This window comes from Hordeum vulgare, chromosome 2H (genome assembly GCF_904849725.1).
Source record: "Hordeum vulgare subsp. vulgare chromosome 2H, MorexV3_pseudomolecules_assembly, whole genome shotgun sequence".
In the NCBI taxonomy this organism is placed as follows: Eukaryota; Viridiplantae; Streptophyta; class Magnoliopsida; order Poales; family Poaceae; genus Hordeum; species Hordeum vulgare.
This window is the reverse complement of record NC_058519.1, coordinates 90,495,910-90,516,367: the sequence shown is the minus strand read 5'-3', so window position 1 is coordinate 90,516,367 and position 20,458 is coordinate 90,495,910. Positions and strand designations below refer to the sequence as shown.

The following is a 20,458-nucleotide window of genomic DNA, read 5'->3' as shown; positions in this document are numbered from 1 at the left end:
ATCATGGTGATGTTCATCTACGAGAGGGGATGAGTGATCTACGTACCCTTGTAGATCGTACAGCAGAAGCGTTAGTGAACGCGGTTGATGTAGTGGAACGTACTCACGTCCCTCGATCCGCCCCGCGAACAATCCCGCGATCAGTCCCACGATCTAGTACCGAACGGACGGCACCTCCGCGTTCAGCACACGTACAGCTCGACGATGATCTCGGCCTTCTTGATCCAACAAGAGAGACGGAGAGGTAGAAGAGTTCTCCGGCAGCGTGACGGCGCTCCGGAGGTTGGTGATGACCTTGTCTCAGCAGGGCTCCGCCCGAGCTCCGCAGAAACACGATCTAGAGGAAAAACCGTGGAGGTATGTGGTCGGGCTGCCGTGGAAAAGTCGTCTCAAATCAGCCCTAAAACCTCTGTATATATAGGTGGGAGGGAGGGGACCTTGCCTTGGGGCTCAAGGGGGTCGGCCGAGTCCAAGGGGGAAGGCTCCCCCCCCAAACCGAGTTGGACTTGGTTTGGTGGGTGGGAGTCCTTCCTTCCCTTCCCACCTCCTTTTTTTCTTTTCTCTTTGATTTTCTTTCCTAGGAGCATAGGGCCCTTTTGGGCTGTCCCACCAGCCCACTAAGGGCTGGTGTGCCACTCTCAAGGCCTATGGGCTTCCCCGGGGTGGGTTGCCCCCCCCGGTGAACTCCCGGAACCCATTCGTCATTCCCGGTATATTCTCGGTAACTCCGAAAACCTTCCGGTAATCAAATGAGGTCATCCTATATATCAATCTTCTTTTCCGGACCATTCCGGAAACCCTTGTGACGTCCGTGATCTCATATGGGACTCCAAACAACATTCGGTAACCAACCATATAACTCAAATACGCATAAAACAACGTCGAACCTTAAGTGTGCAGACCCTGCGGGTTCGAGAACTATGTAGACATGACCCGAGAGACTCCTCGGTCAATATCCAATAGCGGGACCTGGATGCCCATATTGGATCCTACATATTCTACGAAGATCTTATCGTTTGAACCTCAGTGCCAAGGATTCATATAATCCCGTATGTCATTCCCTTTGTCCTTCGGTATGTTACTTGCCCGAGATTCGATCGTCAGTATCCGCATACCTATTTCAATCTCGTTCACCGGCAAGTTTCTTTACTCGTTCTGTAATACAAGATCTCGCAACTTTCACTAAGTCACATTGCTTGCAAGGCTTGTGTGTGATGTTGTATTACCGAGTGGGCCCCGAGATACCTCTCCGTCACACGGAGTGACAAATCCCAGTCTTGATCCATACTAACTCAACTAACACCTTCGGAGATACCTGTAGAGCATCTTTATAGTCACCCAGTTACGTTACGATGTTTGATACACACAAAGCATTCCTCCGGTGTCGGTGAGTTATATGATCTCATGGTCATAGGAATAAATACTTGACACGCAGAAAACAGTAGCAACAAAATGACACGATCAACATGCTACGTCTATTAGTTTGGGTCTAGTCCATCACGTGATTCTCCTAATGACGTGATCCAGTTATCAAGCAACAACACTTTGTTCATAATCAGAAGACACTGACTATCTTTGATCAACTGGCTAGCCAACTAGAGGGTTGCTAGGGACGGTGTTTTGTTTATGTATCCACACATGTAAATGAGTCTTCATTCAATCAAATATAGCATGGATAATAAACGATTATCTTGATACAGGAATTATAATAATAACTATATTTATTATTGCCTCTAGGGCATAATTCCAACATCACTCTCCGTCACACGGAGTGACAAATCCCAGTCTTGATCCATACTAACTCAGCGGACACCTTCGGAGATACCTGTAGAGCACCTTTATAGTCACGCAATTACGTTGTGGCGTTCGATACACACAAGGCATTCCTCCGGTGCCAGTGAGTTATATGATCTCATGGTCATAGGAACAAATACTTGACACGCAGAAAACTATAGCAATAAAACGACACGATTAATATGCTACGTTCATAGTTTGGGTCTAGTCCATCACATGATTCTCCTAATGATGTGATCCAGTTATCAAGCAACAACACTTCGCACATAGCCAGAAAACCTTGACTATCCTTGATCAACTGGCTAGCCAACTAGAGGCTTGCTAGAGACATTGTTGTGTCTATGTATCCACACATGTATCTATGTTTTCATTCAATACAATTATAGCATGGATAATAAATGATTATCTTTAAACAGGAAATATAATAATAACTATTTATCATTGCCTCTAGGGCATATTTACAACAGTTTCCAATGCGTATCCCCAGAATGATAGCGGTCAGTCGGTAAGAGACATCATATATCGCACCATATCTAATAAGGTGCGATTACGACGTTCAGACACTCCGTTACGTTGCGGTGTGCCAGGTGTGAAGCAATTCCACATTTCCTTAGGTGTGTGCCAAACTCGTGACTCAAATATTCTCCTCCATGATCAGATCGTAGACACTTTATTTTCTTGTCACGTTGATTCTCAACCTCACCATGAATTTCTTTGAACTTTTTAAATATTTCAGACTTGTGCTTCATCAAGTAGATATGTCCATACCTACTCAAATCATCAGTGAGAGTGAGAACATAATGACAGCCACCGCGAGCTTCAACGTTCATTGGACCGCATACATCAGTATGTATTATTTCCAATAAGTTGGTTGCTCGCTCCATTACTCCTAAGAACGGAGTCTTAGTCATCTTGCCCATGAGGCACGGTTCGCATGTGTCAAATGATTCAAAATCGAGAGACTCTAACAGTCCATCAGTATGGAGTTTCTTCATGCGCTTGACACCGATATGACCAAGGCGGCAGTGCCACAAGTATGTGGGACTATCATTATCAACCTTACATCTTTTGGTATTCACACTATGAATATGTGTAACATCACGATCGAGATTCATTAAGAATAAACCATTCACCAGCGGAGCATGACCATAGAACATATCACTCACATAAATAGAACAACCATTATTCTCTGACTTAAATGAGTAGCCGTCTCGCATTAAGCAAGACCCTGATACAATGTTCATGCTCAAAGCTGGTACTAAATAATAATTATTAAGGTTTAAAACTAATCTCGAAGGTAGATGTAGAGGTAGCGTGCCGACGGCGATCACATCGACCTTGGAACCATTCCCGACGTGCATCGTCACCTCGTCCTTAGCCAGCCTCCGTTTATTTCACACTTCCTGCTTTGAGTTGCAAATGTGGGCAACAACACCGGTATCAAACACCCAGGAGCTACTAAGAGCGCTAGTAAGGTACACATCAATAACATGTATATCATATATACCTTGGACGTTGTCGGCCTTCTTATCCGCTAAGTACTTGGTGCAGTTCCGCTTCCAGTGACCAATTCCCTTGCAATAGTAGCACTCAGTCTCGGGCTTGTGTCCATTCTTTTTCTTCTTCCCGGCAACTGGCTTACCGGGCGCGGCAACAACTTTGCCGTCTTTCTTGAAGTTCTTCTTACCGTTGCCCTTTTTGAAACTGGTGGTCTTATTGACCATCAACACTTGATGCTCTTTCTTGATTTCTACTTCTACAGATTCCAGCATCGAGTACAACTCGGGAATGGTCTTCTCCATCGCTTGCATGTTGTAGTTCAGCACAAAACCATTGTAGCTTGGTGGGAGGGACTCGAGGATTCTGTAAATTACACCGTCATCCGGAAGTTCGACTCCAAGCTGAGTCAGACGACCGTGCAACCCAGACATTCTGAGTATATGCTCACTAACAGAACTGTTCTCCTCCATCTTACAGCTAAAGAACTTATCGGAGACTTCATATCTCTCTACCCGGGCATGAGCTTGAAAAACTAGTTTCAGCTCCTGGAACATCTCATATGCTCCGTGTTGCTCAAAACGCCTTTGGAGCCCCGGTTCTAAACTGTATAGCATGCCACACCTAACCAGAGAGTAGTCATCACTCAGCGTTTGCTAGACGTTCTGAACGTCTTGGGCTGCCGCGGGAACAGGAGGGTCACCTAGCGGCGCATCAAGTACATAAGCCTTCTTGGATGCAATGAGGACGAGCTTCAAGTTACGGACCCAGTCCGCATAGTTGCTACCATCATCTTTCAGCTTATTTTTCTCTAGGAACGCGTTGAAATTGAGGTTGACACGTGCGTTGGCCATTGGATCTACAATATTTGTAAAGACAACTTTTAGAAAAAGTTCATGATAATTAAGTTCATCTAATCAAATTATATATGAACTCCCACTTAAATCGACATCCCTCTAGTCATCTAAGTGTTACATGATCCATGTCGACTAACCCGTGTCCGATCATCATGTGAGACGGACTAGTCGTCGATGGTGAGCATCTCCATGCTGATCGTATCAACCATACGACTCATTCTCTCCCGTATTCGAGGCCATGTCTATACATGCTAGGCTCGTCGAGTCAACCTAAGTGTTTCGCGTGTGTAAATCTGGCTTACACCCGTTGTATGCGAACGTTAGAATCTATCACACCCGGTCATCACGTGGTGCTTGGAGACAACGATCCTTCGCAGTGGTGCACACTTAGGGGAATACATTCTCGAAATTTTATGAGGGATTATCTTACTATGCTACCGTCGTTCTAAGCAATAAGATGAAAAACATGATAAACATCACATGCAATCATATAGTGACATGATATGGCCATCATCATCTTTGCTCCTTCGATTTCCATCTTCGAGCATCGCATGATCATCATCGTCACCGGCGTGACACCATGATCTCCATCATTGTGTCTCCGTGAAGTTGTCATGCCAACTATTACTACTACTACTACAACTAACCGTTAGCAATGAAGTAAAAGTAGTAAACACATGGCGTTGCATCTCATACAATAAATTAAGACAACTCCTATGGCTCCCGCCGGTTGTCATACTCATCGACATGCAAGTTGTGAATTCTATTACAAGAACATGATCATATCATACATCACACATGTAACATCACATCCTTTGGCCATATCACATCACATGTCATACCCTGCAAAAACAAGTTAGACGTCCTCTAATTGTTGTTGCAAGTTTTACGTGACTGATTTCGGTTTCTAGCAAGAACGCCTTCTTAACTACGTGACAGCCACAATGTTGATATGCCAAAGCTATTTACCCTTCATAAGGACCATTTTCATCAAATCCAATCGACTAGAGTAGGAGAGACAAACAACCGCTAGCCACCTTATGCACCATGTGCATGTCAGGCGGTGGAACCTGTCTCACGTAAGCGTACGTGTAATGTCGGTCCGGGCCGCTTCATCCCACAATATCGCCGGAAAGGAATAAGACTAGTAGTGGTAAGAAATTGACAAAAATCAGCGCCCATAACCTTTGTGTTCTACTCGTGCAACGAATCTACGCATAGAAAACCTGACTCTGATACCACTATTGGGTAACGTAGCAAAAATTCAAAAAAATTCCTACGCCATACTTGGAACTTCCTATGGAGAAACCAGCAACGAGAGAGGGGTGAGAGCGTCTTTGTACCTTTGAAGATTGCTAAGTGGAAGCGTTGCTAGAACACGGTTGATGGAGTCGTACTCGCCGCGATTCAGATCGCGGTGTGATTCCGATCTTAGTGCCGAACCACGACACCTCCGTGTTCAACACACGTGCAGCCCGATGACGTCTCCCGCACCTCGAACCAGCAAGGATGAGGGAGAGGTTGGGAAAGAGCTCTGGCAACACGACGGTGTGGTGGCGGTGGAGTTACGAGGTCTCCCAGCAGGGCTTCGCCAAGCACCGTGGGAGAGGAGGGAGAGGAGAAGCAGGGCTGCGCCGAGAGAGAAATAATCGTGTGTCTCCAAAGGCCAAAACCTCCACTATATATAGGGGGAAGGGTAGGGAGGCGCCCTTAGGGTTCCCACCCCTAAGGGGTGCGTCAGCCCCCAGATGGGAGGCTAGGGCGGCGGCCACGGCAAGGGAGGGGGTGGCGCACCCCTAGGTGGGCCTTAGGCCCACCAGCGCCTCGGGTTTCCCCTCCTTCCCCTCTTGCGCCTTGGTCTGGGTGTGGGGGGCGCACGAGCCCACCTAGGGGCTGGTTCCCTCTCACACTTGGCCCATGTAGCCTCCCGGGGCTGGTGGCCCCTCCCGGTGGGCCCCCGGAACCCTTCTGGTGGTCCCGACACATTGTCGGTGGTGCCCGAAACATTTTTGGCGTCCAAACCCATCCATCCTATATATCAATCTTTACCTCCGGACTATCTCGGAGCTCCTCGTGACGTCCGGGATCTCATACGGGACTCCGAACAACCTTCGGTAACCTCGTATAACAATTCCCTATAACCCTAGCGTCATCGAACCTTAAGTGTGTAGACCCTACGGGTTCGGGAGGCATGCAGACATGACCGAGACACCTCTGCGGCCAATAACCATCAGCGGGGCCTAGATACCCATGGTGGTTCCCACATGTTCCATGATGATCTCATCGGATGAACCACGATGTCAAGGATTCAATCAATCTAGTATACAATTCCCTTTGTCTATCGGTATAGTTCTTGCCCGAGATTCGATCGTCGGTATCCCTATACCTTGTTCAATCTCGTTACCGACAAGTCTCTTTACTCGTTCCGTAGCACATTATCCCGTGACTAACTCCTTAGTCACATTGAGCTCATTATGATGATGTTCTACCGAGTGGGCCCAGAGATACCTCTCCGTCACACAGAGTGACAAATCCCGATCTCGATTCATACCAACCCAACAGATACTTTCGGAGATACTCGTAGTGCACCTTTATAGTCACCCAGTTACGTTGTGACGTTTGATACACCCAAAGCACTCCTACGGTATCTGGGAGTTGCACAATCTCACGGTCGAAGGAAAAGATACTTGACATTAGAAAAGCTTTAGCATACGAACAACACGATATAGTGCTATGCTTAGGATTGGGTCTTGTCCATCACATCATTCTCCTAATGATGTGATGCCGTTATCAATGACATCCAATATCCATGATCGGGAAACCATGATCATCTATTGATCAACGAGCTAGCCAACTAGAGGTTTGCTAGGGACACATTGTGATCTATTTATTCACACATGTATTACTGTTTCCTGTTAATACAATTATAGCATGAACAATAGACGATTATCATGAACAAGGAAATATGACAACAACCATTTTATTATTGCCTCTAGGGCATATTTCCAACAGCTTATAATCCCTCAGGATCCAATTATCGTGCCAAATATCAGTGTCTTCCCCAGAGCCGATACACTTTATTAAGCCAAGTCTTAGAGTATCTCTGCCCTCCACAATTGAGCGCCAGACCTGCGATGAATGTTTGCCCAATTCTGCTTGGAGTATTGACGTCGAAGGATAATAGACAGGCTTAAGAATCCGGGAACTGAGAGAGTTGGGCTCCTAGAGCAGTCGCCATGCTTGCCGGGCAAGCAACGCAAGATTGAACAACTCAATATCGCGGAACCCATTCCCCCGTGTATTTTGGTTGTGTCATAGTCTCTCATGAAACCTAGACAGTCTTCCTCTCTCCTTTCTTTGAACCCCATCAGAAATTCCATTAAGAGTCCATTGATATGTTGACAAAGCCCCCTAGGTAGCTTGAAGCATGCCATGGAGTAGGCATGAATAGGCTGTGCAACAGAGTTAATGAGAACCTCTTTCCCTCCTGCAGAGAGAGCTTTTTCCATCCAACCTTGAACTTGCTTCCAAATTCTGTCTTTTAAATATTTGAAAGATCCCTCTTTGGCCCGTCCTACATAAGAGGGTAATCCCAATATTTTCCAGAGAGTTGCTCATTTTGCACATCTAGAACCTGTTTTATCTCCTCCCTTAGGTCTTCCGAACACCCCTTGCTGAAGAAGATGGACAACTTGTCCTTCTTTACCCGCTGTCCGGAGGCATCGCAGAAACATTGAATAAGGGAATCCACCCTGTTGGCCATCTCCGGTGTAGCATTAAAAAACAGGAAGCTATCGTCAGCAAACAAGAGATGATTTACATGGGGGCATCTGCAGCCACCGTTATACCGTCGATACGATCAATAGCACTCGTAGATTTTAACATACATGAGAGCCCTTCAGCTGTCAACAGGAAAAGATAAGGGAAGATGTTAGAGCATATTTCTCCATATGTGGTTTTGGTAATTAATGACAATCCCTATGGACTAATGGTTGCCTTAAGTTATATTTATAGGATTTGTCCATAGACACTTCTTGAAGTCCATCTGTTGGGTTCAAGGAGTTTATATGATGACCAAGGTGGTATTCAAGGTATTATCCAAAGAATGGTCATAGAGACACAAGGTTGATCAAGAGCGTCAGACAAAGAGTAAATCAAGATGATCAACACACAAAGCGTACAAGATGTACCGAGAGGGATCAAGTGATCCCATGATATAGTAAGCATTGTCCATTATGTGTTTGTGTACTAACCCATGGTCTTCGTGAGAATTCTATGTGGGGTTAGGTGTGTTTTCCTGGGCTTGCGTCTAGAGGAAGATCTCATACAACCCATGAAGGATGATGTCAAGTGGTGATCGTCCTCAAGATTGCGGCATGCAAGTTTAAGTGGATTAGCACGAATATATTATGCTTGGAGTTTGCCGTCCATTGTGGTGGAAATGGACTTGTGAAGATATGCTGAAGAGCGGCTCACCCATAGTGTGTATGGGGGAGCAATCAACTAGTCTTCATCAAGCCAACGCAATCAAGAAAAGTGATCCATCTTGAGGAAACCAAGATCATCATCATCTAGCTCAAGAGGACGAGGTGCCAGGTATAGGTTTGCCCTTGATAGGTTTTCTATTTTAGGATAGATTGTCGTACTGTCAAGGGGGGCTCTCAAGTGAGTAGCTTGATCGTATCGTTCGTTGAGAGCTCAAACCATTTGCATCCTTGCATCATACTTCTTGGTTCTTGTTTGGTGTTTCTCTTTGTGAGTTTTAGAGCTTATGGTCATCTTCATGACAAGCTCGAGTTCATCGAAAACGGAGTCCATATGCATCTTCTATGATGTTTTCGATGTTGGGAGTTTTTACCGGTCTTATTCGAAGAAGGGTTCTCACCATTTTTTTATGGGACTTTTCTCACTTGCTTCTTATTGATATTTCTATCAAGATTGTGTTAGCCCATGTCGTTAGCTTTCCAACAATGCGAAAGTTAGAGCAGTTTCAGTATCCAGCAGTAGTACCGCTCCTGGTGCCAGCGGTAGTACCGCTCGTGTAGCGGTAGTACCGCCCCCGGAGCAGTAGTACCACCCCCGGAGTGGTAGTAATTTTTTACTACCGCTCCAGGAGCGGTAGTACCGCTCCGCCGGTCTATTTTTCGCATCCTTTTTGGCCTCAGCATGGTTGGTGAACCTACCGAGCGGTAGTACCGCTCCATGAGCGGTAGTACCGCTCTGTGCGGGCTCTGAAGCATAACGGTTGTATTTGTCCCCACCTATAAAAGGGGGTCTTCTTCCCCATTGAACCTTATCTCTTTAGCTCGTGTTCTTCCCCCATTGTTGACCTTCTTCGAGCTTGCTAACTCTCAATCCCTCCAATGATTCTTTCTAGTTCTTGAGGGAAAAGAGAGAGGAGATCTAGATCCACATTTCCACCAATCACTTTCTCCTCTAAGTGAGGGGAACCCATTGGGTCTAGATCTTGGAGTTATTCGTGTTCTTCTTCATTCTTCCTCTCATTTTCCTCCCTAGCATTAGTTGCTTTGGTGGGATTTGGGAGAGAAGGATTTGGGCACTCCGTGTGCCCTTGCCACTGCATTTGGTGCATCGGTTTGAGTTCTCCATTGTGATACGTGGAAGTGAGAAGTTGAGAAGCTTATTACCTTTGGGTACTTGGTACCCCTAGAGCTCAATCATTATGGTGTAAAGCTCCGGGCAAGCGTCGAGGTCTCCAATTAAGTTGTGGAGATTGCCCCGAGCATTTGTGGTCACCTCGAAGCCATATGCCATTGTGGTGAAGCTTTGTGGTGTTGTTGGACCCTCCAATTAAGTTGTGGAGATTGCCCCAACCTTGTTTGTACGGGTTCGGTGACCGCCCTCAAGGGTCCCTTAGTGGAATCACGGCATCTTGCATTGTGCGAGGGCGTGAGGAGATTACGGTGGCCTTAGTGGCATCTTGGGGAGCATTGTGCCTCCACACCGCTCCAACAGAGATTAGCATCCGCAAGGGTGTGAACTTCGGGATACATCATCATCTCCGCGTGCCTCAGTTATCTCTTACCCGAACCCTTTACTTATGCACTTTACTTTATGATAGCCATATTTTTTCTTGTCATATATCTTGCTATCACTCAGTTGTTTATCTTGCTTAGCATAAGTTATTGGTGCACATAGGTGAGCCTAGTTGTTTTAGGTTTTGTGCTTGACAAATTAAATGTTAGTTTTATGGGTTAATTGGATAGATGCCACTACAATTTCCGGCTATTTGAGAAACGCCACTGCAATTTTCATCTTTCGAAAAATGCCATTGCAACTCTGTGTACATTCAACAGATGCCATTATGCTCACTTCCACGCATATACTGGCCAATATACCAACGTATTCCTACCGTATGCACGTATAAATGGTGGGACCCACCCGAATCAGGCTTAAAAAAATCATGAAATAAATTGTGACAGAATAAAATTGGAATGCTACTGTAAATAAAATTGGAATGCTGCTGTAAATAATTTGAAATGCAGAAAATAATTGACATGTAAATAAACATTCAAATGGCTCCATTAAAAGGGTTGCATACAGGAATAGATATAAAGGATTAAGCCTTAGGCACACATGCGTACATAAATACTCCGGGTTCAAACATTGAGCAGTTCTACAGGTTCAAATGGCCATCGCAAAATATCACAAATGTTCGACATGCTTACACGACCATTATCTAGCCCCCAAGCCAGTAAATAAGGCTTCGCTTGGTTCCAAGTGATGGCTTCAGAACAGCCTCACTTATGGATGGTACAACAACTTCTGGTTTCTTTTTCTTGCCATTTTTCGCTGGAGTCTTTTTCTTCACGGGCGACTTCTTCTTTTCTTTACCTTTAGCTTGTTTATTCACTTGAGTCATCTTCCTCGCCTTCTTCGCGGGTGTGGCCTTCTTTCCTGGTGTCGTCTTCTTCGCGGGTGTGGCCTTCTTTCCCGGTGTCGCCTTCTTCGCGGGTGTCATCCTCTTCATCGGAGACTTGGTTTTGGTTGGTGTAGTCCTATTCCTATAGATACATGGAGAATCATATTATTGGAAAAATCTTAGGCAACATCCATTAGCTACTGTTAGAATTAAGAAGAGTTACCTCTTGTAATTAGCTATAGGCTCGTCGTCATGCACATCTTGCTCGTCAGCTACAGTAGCAGGTCGTTTCCTGCAATGTATCCCATAGAAAATTAAGAAATGTGCATTATAACTAGTTATGAAAGAAACATGTTACTATACCTTTTACTAGGCGTGTGGTGCTCTTATGGCTGCTCTGGTTGTTCCTCATCAACATAATCATGATATCTTGGAGGAGGGATTGTGCAAGTTTTTTCAAAGTGGCCAGGTTGCTTACATTTCTTGCACTTAACCACCTTCCCGCCAGGTTCAAGGGACCCCCTAATTCTCTGTACTCTAGGCCTGCCAGGAGGCCTTTTCTCTTGTATAGGTGGGTTTACCGTGAAGCCAAGATCCACTTGCACCGATTGTGTCTTATCTTTCATTGTTGGCATCGGCGATGCATATGCAACCCGAAATCTGGCCACACTGTAGTAGTCATCAACGAAGGATTGAATTTCTACCCCTCTAACTCTCATTGAGCAGATGAATGCTAATGCATGAATACAAGGCTTCCCTGAAACTTGATATACCCGACATGTGCATGCTCTTTTCTCCAAGTCTACGGTGTGCCTTTGGTCATAGGTTTTGACATTATAAAGGGTAACCTCTGCTTGAGTATCAGTATTCCATGAGATTTTGTGTAGTCGAATTGTTTTGCTAAGGGCATTGAGCTTTTTAAGGACAGCCGACAGTATTTTGGCCGCCGTCTGCCTAGAAATCTGCCTCCTCACATTGAACTTCACCATAATGAGCTCTCTTATCTTATCCAACAGCTCACACAGATTCAGCCCTTTAAAATCTTTGATTTGCTTGTTAAAAACTTTCGAAAATGTTGTTAGTGAGAAAATCAACCTCTTCCCCGAAGGCACATCTATACCATAGCCTATTATGGTGATTCTCAAGATATTCAATAGTCTTTGGATCTGCCTCATATATCTTCTCCATGTGATACCTAAACTTTTGCTCGGTGAATCCCCTTGCAACTGGGTACAAATGGTTTGTGTACACTTTACCATGGTATTTCTTCATGAAGTTTTGATACAGATGTCTCATGCACTCTCTATATTCACATTCAGGGAATATGTTGTCAACAACAGTTTCTAACCCTTTGCAAGCATCACTAGAAATGACAAGCCATGGTGGAGATCCTACAGCCCTACGCAACTGCTCCATAAACCATGTCCAATTCTCTTTTGTTTCTGAATCAAACACAGCATATGCTACGCAGTACAACCAGTCGTGTCCATCTACTGCAGTTGCTGATGCTAGCTGACCAACATACTTTCCATTTAGTGCGGTTGCATCTACTCCTATGTATGGTCTACAACCAGCTAAAAAACCATCTATGCAGGGCTTAAAAGCTACGAAGACTCTACTGAAATGATACTTATCATTGATCTTAGCTAATTCAATTTCAACTATGCTTCCATGACTCTTCCTCTCGATTTCTGCTTTCCAACTAAACAACAGCTCAAAAGAATCCTCATATTTACCATTGATCTTGTCCAGAGCAAGACGCATACCTGCCCAAGCCTTACTATACTTCAACTTGAAGTTATATTGATCCTGCAGCTTCACCATAGCTTGTTTTGCGCCCGCTCCAGGGTTTTTCTTCACCCAATCTCCGAGCTTCTCTGCAACCCAATCTTGGGATGCCATTTTGCTATCTTCTAGCTTTGTTGTTGGTCAGCCATGCTCGAAAGGCATCTTTTTTATCTGCAAAATTATGTCATGCTCGTATAAGAAAACAAATGGCAGAATTAATAGATCAATTATAAACAACAAAGTCTAGACGTGTATTAGCATACCATGATAACCTTTTCATCACACAGCCTAGACGCATGAATGCGCCATGGACAAGTATCATATGCGCAGTTAGCGATGAATCTACTTTGGTCAGTCCTCACATTAGCAAACTCAAAGTCTGCTAGAACAGCATGATGCCTTATAGCTTTACGAAAGGCCACAATGTTCGGGAATAGAGCCCCTACTCTAATGTCAGGTTTTTCAGGATCATGCGCAATTCTGTATTGCAGGGGATCAAAGTCAGCAATTTCTGCCTCCTCTTGGATATGTTGCATTACCACTGCCTCATCCATGTTATCATCTCCTTCATCAATAATCGTTGGGGCTTCGGGTTGCGCTCTGATAATAATAGGCACAGTAACATCATACATATTCTCATCATCAACTCCAATATACTCCTCTTCATTATCAAATGGGTCAGCTAAAGAATATTCAGATTCTTGGTCACCATCTACATCATTTGTTTGGCGCTCAACATCCACATGATTCGACTGGCTTGAACTAGCAAGCTGGGATGTGGAACACTCAATCCCTTGAACAAGCAAAGGAAGCAAAGGACCATCATAAACGACACTCATAGTTAGCATTCGTGCATCATTGGCTAGATAATCTCCCCAATCTATGTCAAATTCTTTGCTCCCGTTGCACCTACCAAAAATTGGCAGAAACGACAGTCAAGAACCAACACCAACGACTACTGATATACTATGACAAGGAATTTAATTCCGGACAGAGAACCACCAACAAAATATTATTCAGATACTTACAGGGAGAGAGGATTTGGGGCTGCAGTCATGCTTGCCATCGGGTGAGCTTCCTCCATCTGATTGGAAAGCAGAGTCGGGGATGCACGGACCAGGTCCTGGATGCCCCCAAGCTGCAGCCTGTCTGCTGCTGCCATGCTTATTGCCTTCAGCCGCCGAGGGGAATGAGGTTTGGGGGAAGCTTCCGTCCGGTCTGAGGGCAGGGAAAGGAAGGCAGGAATCAGGTCCTCGCTCCCGCCATGCTCGCCGCCTTCCACCGGCACCAGCGCCTCCATGCTCGCCGCCTTCCATCTGCAAGGGGAGTGACGAAACTGGGGAGGGACTGCGCTTTCGCCAAGGAGGGGAGGGACTGCGGGAAGAAGGTGCTCTTCTCCGCCGGGGTCGCCGGCGTCCGCCGCCGCCATGCCCATGCTCATCACCGGCCGCCGCCACGATCTAGGTTTAGGTCTGGATGGGGAACACGCGAGGGTTGAGGAAGGATGCAGCGAGCCTGGTCTGGTGGAAGGATGCAGCGGGTCTGGCACTCTGGTGGAAGGATGCAGCGAGTCAACCGGCCTTAAAAAAAAGATTCGTGTGGGTCCCACCATTTATACGTACATACGACAGGAATACGTTGGTATATTGGCCGGTATATGCGTGGAAGTGGGCATAATGGCATCTGTCAAATGTACACAGAGTTGCAATGACATTTTTCGAAAGATGAAAGTTGCAGTGGCATTTCTCAAATAGCCAGAAATTGTAGTGGCATCTATCCAATTAACGCTAGTTTTATTCCGCATTTGTTCAAGCCTAAAGTGTAATTATTTTAAAGCGCATATTCACCCCCTCTAGGCGACATCCACGTCCTGTCAGAAGATAGGATCGCTCTGACGGAGACCCCGAGAAGGTCTGAATTCCTCTTGCTGGCCTCCATTAAATATAACTGAAAAACAGACCAAAGTAATCCATCTCATGACTGTTTGTGTAAACCGTTGGCTGATTCCCAACTTGAGGGACGTGAAACCGGCCTGGCCTTTTTTTTATAACGTGCCCGGCCTGGTATGAAACCGGAGACGCCCACTTTAAAACAGGCCGAACGGTTAGGCCCACGTACTCTCGCCGTGCCGCGTGTGGCGAGCCCTAGAAGGATCAGCACCTTCTTTGTGGCCACCCGACCCACCCTCGCGTTCCCCCCCACATCTCGTCGCTCGTCGTTTCCCCCAATCCGCTCGCCCCCAGCGCCGCCTCCTGCTCCGGCCCCGGCGAGATGTCTCGCTTCGGGCGCTCCGGCCCGCCGCCGATCCGCGACACCTACTCCCTCCTCGTCCTCAACATCACCTTCCGTGAGTTTACCCTTCGTATCCCCACCGCGCTCTCCCCTTCCCCGAGGTATGGCTCCGATAGGCGGCTGATCTAATCCTCCCCGTGCGCGTCTCGCAGGTACGACGGCTGATGACCTTTTCCCGCTCTTCGACAAGTACGGCGAGGTCGTCGACATCTACATCCCCAGGGACCGCAGGTAGGCAAAAAATACTAGGGTTCGTTGGTATGCTGGTTCGACAGTTGTCCGTGTTCGTGTGTAGATTGGGTCGGTGTCCTGTAGGGCTGCGGAGTGTGCGCACGGAAATTTTAGGGTTGCGGGAGTTGATTCATGTTGTTTGTACATCTGCACACGGAAATTTTAGGGTTTTGGGAGTTGATTCATGTTGTTTTCACATCTATTTTCTGCAGGACTGGCGACTCGCGAGGCTTTGCCTTCGTGAGGTACAAGTATGAGGACGAGGCGCAGAAGGCAGTTGATCGCCTGGACGGTGGGTTCCTCTCCTCCATGCGAATTTGAAATTTCTGTGCTACATGTTGTTTTAAGATTGGATTCAACTTCATTTTGTTGGTTATATTCCAGGGAGGTTGGTGGACGGGAGGGAGATGATGGTGCAGTTTGCCAAGTATGGCCCAAATGCTGAGAGGATGTAAGATACAACTTCTTTCCTGACTTTTGGCATAATTATTTAGGAAATCTTAATATTGACACTTACTCCCTCGGTTCACAAATAGAAGATGTTTTGGATATTTCAGTATGGACTACATATGAACTGAAATGAGTGAACAAACACACTAAATCGTATCTATACATCCGATCCAGAAAAAAGTTAGAAAATCTTATATTTGTGAACGGAGTGACTATTTTTTAGCCAATGCGATGTCTTGATATTTAGACATGGTTTGGTTATTTTCTAGATGTAAATTTCTTGGATGTTAGGCACTACATACCATATGTCTAGTGCAACGGTAGATTACTCGGTACTAGAGCAAAGGGATTGATTCTGTTGGCTATGGTAATCAACAAGAAGCGGGCATGCGCTAACCGTAATAGTACCTGATAAAGTTTATGCTTGTAGGAGATTTATTTCTCATACATTGTTTTCTCTATAGTGAGAGAAGTAGGCTATGCATATTTTGTCAGCATATACACTATGTAGTCAGAATTGATTATGCCAAGAAGTTCATGAAAATTGCTCTATGTAAAAGAATGAACTAACACCTATATAAAACTGTTCTGTTCGTTAGTGTTGAAGCCGATGACCTAATATTCTTTTTCCTGAACTTTGCAGTCAGAAAGGGAGAATCATGGAAACGGTCCCGAAGCCAAGGGGTCGTTCCAGAAGCCGCAGTCCAAGACGGGGGTATTTTTTTCCTAGATATATCTACATGTTATCGTACATTTTGTTGTTGTTTCATTTACCATGCACATATGTATGGGGGGGGGGGGCTTTGGCTTGTGCTCAAGTCCCATACGCCTTATTTCATGTAGGCTGCTTATCCGGTTTGGGATTCAATTGAAGCACATTATAAAGAAAGAAAGAGTAATAGGGCTGCAGTTCAGTAGTTGTATGTATAAGTAATGGAGGTTCCAGTAAGTAGCTATGGTTGTCGGCTTTGCTGACTGCTACCATGTCTATTAGTCACGTCGATGGACGAAGCCATGTTCCTAATGATAAGAGTATCTATCAAAGTGGGATTCTATTGGGATTTCCTCCATTCTTGTTGCTCTTTTTTTCTACGATGTAGAAAAATCATGTGCATTAGTGCATACCTCATCTGCAGGAGCCGGGATGATCATCGGGGCAGAGATTCTAGAAGGCGAAGTCGCAGTCGGAGTGGAGATAGATATGGACGTGACAGGTACAGAGAGAGGGATCATCATCGTCGTAGCAGGAGTCGTAGTGCTAGTCCTGATGATTACAAGAGGCGTGGCAGAGACAGGTATACACATCCAGATAATCATTGTTGTTTTATGCTGGGTTATACTATACATCCATTTTTAATTATATGTTTCTTGGTTGAACATAGAAGTCCTAGTCGTAGCAGGAGCCGCAGCTACAGTCCTGTTGATGACAGGAAGGGTGGCAGAGACAGGTATGCACATCTGGGAATCATCTCTTTTGTTCCGTTTTACTGAATTGAACTGATGCCCTTTATTGTTGCTTGCAGTTTGTCGCCCGCACGCAGAAGCACTAGTCGCTCTCCTCGCAAGACACCACCTCCTCGCGAGACACCACCTCCTCGCGAGGGGTCTCCGGCTAGGCGCAATGATGACCAGTCTCCTGTTAGGCGCAGTGATGAGCGGTCTCCTGTTAGGCGCAGTGATGAGCGGTCTCCTGTTAGGCGCAATGATGAGCGGTCTCCTGTTAGGCGCAATGATGACCGGTCTCCAGGCTCTCGTAGCCCTTCAACATGAGCTGAATGTCAAACAACTGAGGTCTCTAAACTGTTCAAATTATATATGTCATCACAGTTGATACCCTAGCACCCGATAACATGACTTGGGCCTTTGTCTACAGGATCAATGGAACAGAGCTGCTCGTATCGGAGGCTGCTCAGTTGCTTTATCATGAACAATCTGCAGTTACAAATTAAAAATGTTGTGGTGCTTGATATCAGTGACTACTTCAAGCTACAGATGCTGCTTTGTGGATGTCTGGATACTTGTTAGAACTATGTGTACTACTTCACCTTCCCATTCAATCTTGTCTATTAGCACTAAGTATTACTATTTCCTTTCCAGTGTTGGGCACTTACTATAAATGGTAATTTGCACATTTCTAGTTACATGATGTGGTGAAGAGGTGCTGGTTGATAGAGGGTGAACACACAAGTTGCTTGCTGTTGCGGTTGATATTGTTTGTGCTGTATCCCTTAATGATGCTGATGCTGGTGATGGAGATGAGGATGGTGATGATGGTCGGTGTTGATGACGCTGATGATCATTTTGCTGCATGCACACTTGTTATACGACAAGTAAGGTTCAAATGATCCAGCTGAAGTTCACTCCTTAAGCTGTTCATCAATAACAAAATGTTGAACTACTCTGGTCCATGTTTATGCATGCTAGGATTTAAAAAAATGTTTTCTTACTTGAGACTCTGCCCACAGTTTATCTTATGCAACCACAAGATATCTTTACAAAAGAGTGGTAGCAACAGACATTTGGGTGTTCTTTGTTGCTAGTTCTGTCTTAAATAAATTCTGATATGATGATACAGTCCTGAAAGATAAAATTGAACTTAAAAAGTTGGTAAATATCTTTCCATGGCATTTAGAAAGCTATTATGTACAAACTGCTCCCTCCGTTCCTAAATATACGAGTATATGCATATACATATATGAAAGAACCCAGGTATCTTTCGAATATATAAGAGTATATGCATACGATCGATCCCAGATATGTTAAGGAACCCAGATATGAACCCAGGTATGTTAAGGAACGGAGGGAGTACATAGCAATGCATATACTCTTAATGTGTTGACGAAGTCAATTTTTAGTACTGTATCTTAGGGTTTTGTATGGTTTATAGAGGTCAGCATGTTTGGCAGTTGATGTTCTGAGTTTACAGTAATCATGTGGTAGCATCTTAGCTTGTAACCAGTTTGTAGGACTTCTTCGTATTTGGACTCTTATGCATTTTTTTTTTAACTTTACAACTCTTAACATCCTTGTGCAATAGAAGGTGTGGTAGGTGTTTTCAATTGCAGACTGAATTATGCCAGCTCCAAGGCCTGCTGCCCTGTAGATGAAATCATGCGAATGCTGCCCTGTAGATGTGATCATGTGAATGCTCGACTTATGATCATGTGGTGATGGCGGCCCTATGAAAAATCCTATGTTCCATGATTTATGTTTTCATCAGAAGTGTAATGTATGATAGCTTTGTAGTAGTAATACTCGTTTCGTACACAATTGAAAACTCGGGAAAGAATTTGCACCACCCAATTAGTTATTGCTTGCCAAGTCAGCGACTCATGATTGTACTATGGGCTACTTTGCTCATTGACGAGTGATTGTTGCTCGTTTGTATGTAGGACCTGTGTCTAATTGAAATATTTACTTGGCATATGTCGGATTTGCACGTCAGTGTACGACGAATGTGTTATGAACATTTTTCATTTGATGCCTAGCGGCAGCATTAGGGCTTCTTCAGCGTGGTTTACCAAATGGACATTTCCAAATCTCCGTGGATAGCTGGCCATATGGAGGGTTGGAGGCCATCCAACATGCCTCAAGAAACTGCGGCCGTCCATCGGTGGATTTATAGTAATCATCCGTCACTCGATTAGCCGTCCGATGTATGCACGTGCACCATCAGATCATCAGCTGACTGGTCTTTTGCAACATAGATTATGTTAGTAATTTTTCTTTTGCAACAGAGAGCATGTTGCGAAAACGTCCGTATTACAATAAAATTTGTTACTGAATATTTTCTAAACACATGTAGATATTTTTGTAACATAGGTTGTGTTGCGGAATGTTTTTTACAACATTGGTTGTGTTGTAGAATACTTTTTGCAACAAAGTTTTTGTCGCAAATTTTTTCGCAACAGAGATTTTGTTATAATTATGTTGTGAAACATAGCTGATATTGTAAAAACTTGTGTAAGTTGCCATCGTCGTTTCAAGAGCTTGAGATGGAGGGCAGCGTTGCTGGAGCATGAGATGTAGTGCGGCGTTACTATCAGAATTGCTGAGTGATTGGAAAAGAGATAAAATAAAAAAGGGACACGCGTCAAGTATTTGAGGTGGTAGATATCCAATACTGCATCTGCGAGTTGATGAGAATCGTTTCCCTAAAAATAATAATACATTCTTTGTCGGATTAAACGTTAACGACCGTGGTACCAGACGGTCGTTGGGAGCAAGGGGCAAGCACGAATGAGGTGGAGCTGCTAATGTGTGTGTGGTTTGCGTTGTTGTCGTGCTGCTCCAATGCCTCGTCGTCATCAGCCTTCATCTATATGAAGAGCTACGCAACTACCAGTGCTCATGATATGAGTAGAGGCGAGAAACGCCCAATGCACGTCAATGATGCGCGGACCGTCTCTACCATGTGTCGATTAGAGAACAAGAGATAAGATAAAGAGATGTAAAGTAAACGGTTGTTTTTATTGATGATGAGATTACACATATAATCCTTGAAGGGGTACGTCCGAAGGGACACGAGGCAACCACCTTTGCCAGGATATGCAGTGGATTAATCCCATGAGGGAAAAGTGAGGATATATGTGTTTTGGTGTAGGTATTATAACTCCTCCAAAATCTCATGGGAAAAAGTGAGGATATATGTGTTTAATATGTTGCT

General features: G+C 44.9%; 1 protein-coding gene across 1 annotated transcript; it reads left to right on the top strand.

Moving 5' to 3' along the window:
• The first annotated feature begins 15,001 nt into the window (after nt 1-15,001).
• Nucleotides 15,002-17,933, top strand: LOC123425239 (serine/arginine-rich splicing factor SC35). Its single transcript, XM_045108917.1, has 9 exons — nt 15,002-15,166; nt 15,264-15,342; nt 15,555-15,634; nt 15,727-15,793; nt 16,436-16,507; nt 16,929-17,087; nt 17,175-17,240; nt 17,316-17,583; nt 17,666-17,933. Exons 1-8 carry the CDS (start codon nt 15,091-15,093, stop codon nt 17,560-17,562), a joined length of 846 nt encoding a protein of 281 aa, XP_044964852.1. The 5' UTR covers nt 15,002-15,090; the 3' UTR covers nt 17,563-17,583; nt 17,666-17,933.
• Nucleotides 17,934-20,458: the final 2,525 nt, after the last annotated feature.

Excerpts from the sequence above, each read along its gene's own strand:
- LOC123425239 (XM_045108917.1), top strand. The coding sequence starts at position 15,091 with ATGTCTCGCTTCGGGCGCTCCGGCCCGCCGCCGATCCGCGACACCTAC. Across the intron at positions 15,635-15,726 it reads GGCAGTTGATCGCCTGGACG|GGAGGTTGGTGGACGGGAGG; the intron begins GTGGGTTCCTCT and ends GTTATATTCCAG. Across the intron at positions 17,241-17,315 it reads AGGAAGGGTGGCAGAGACAG|TTTGTCGCCCGCACGCAGAA; the intron begins GTATGCACATCT and ends TGTTGCTTGCAG.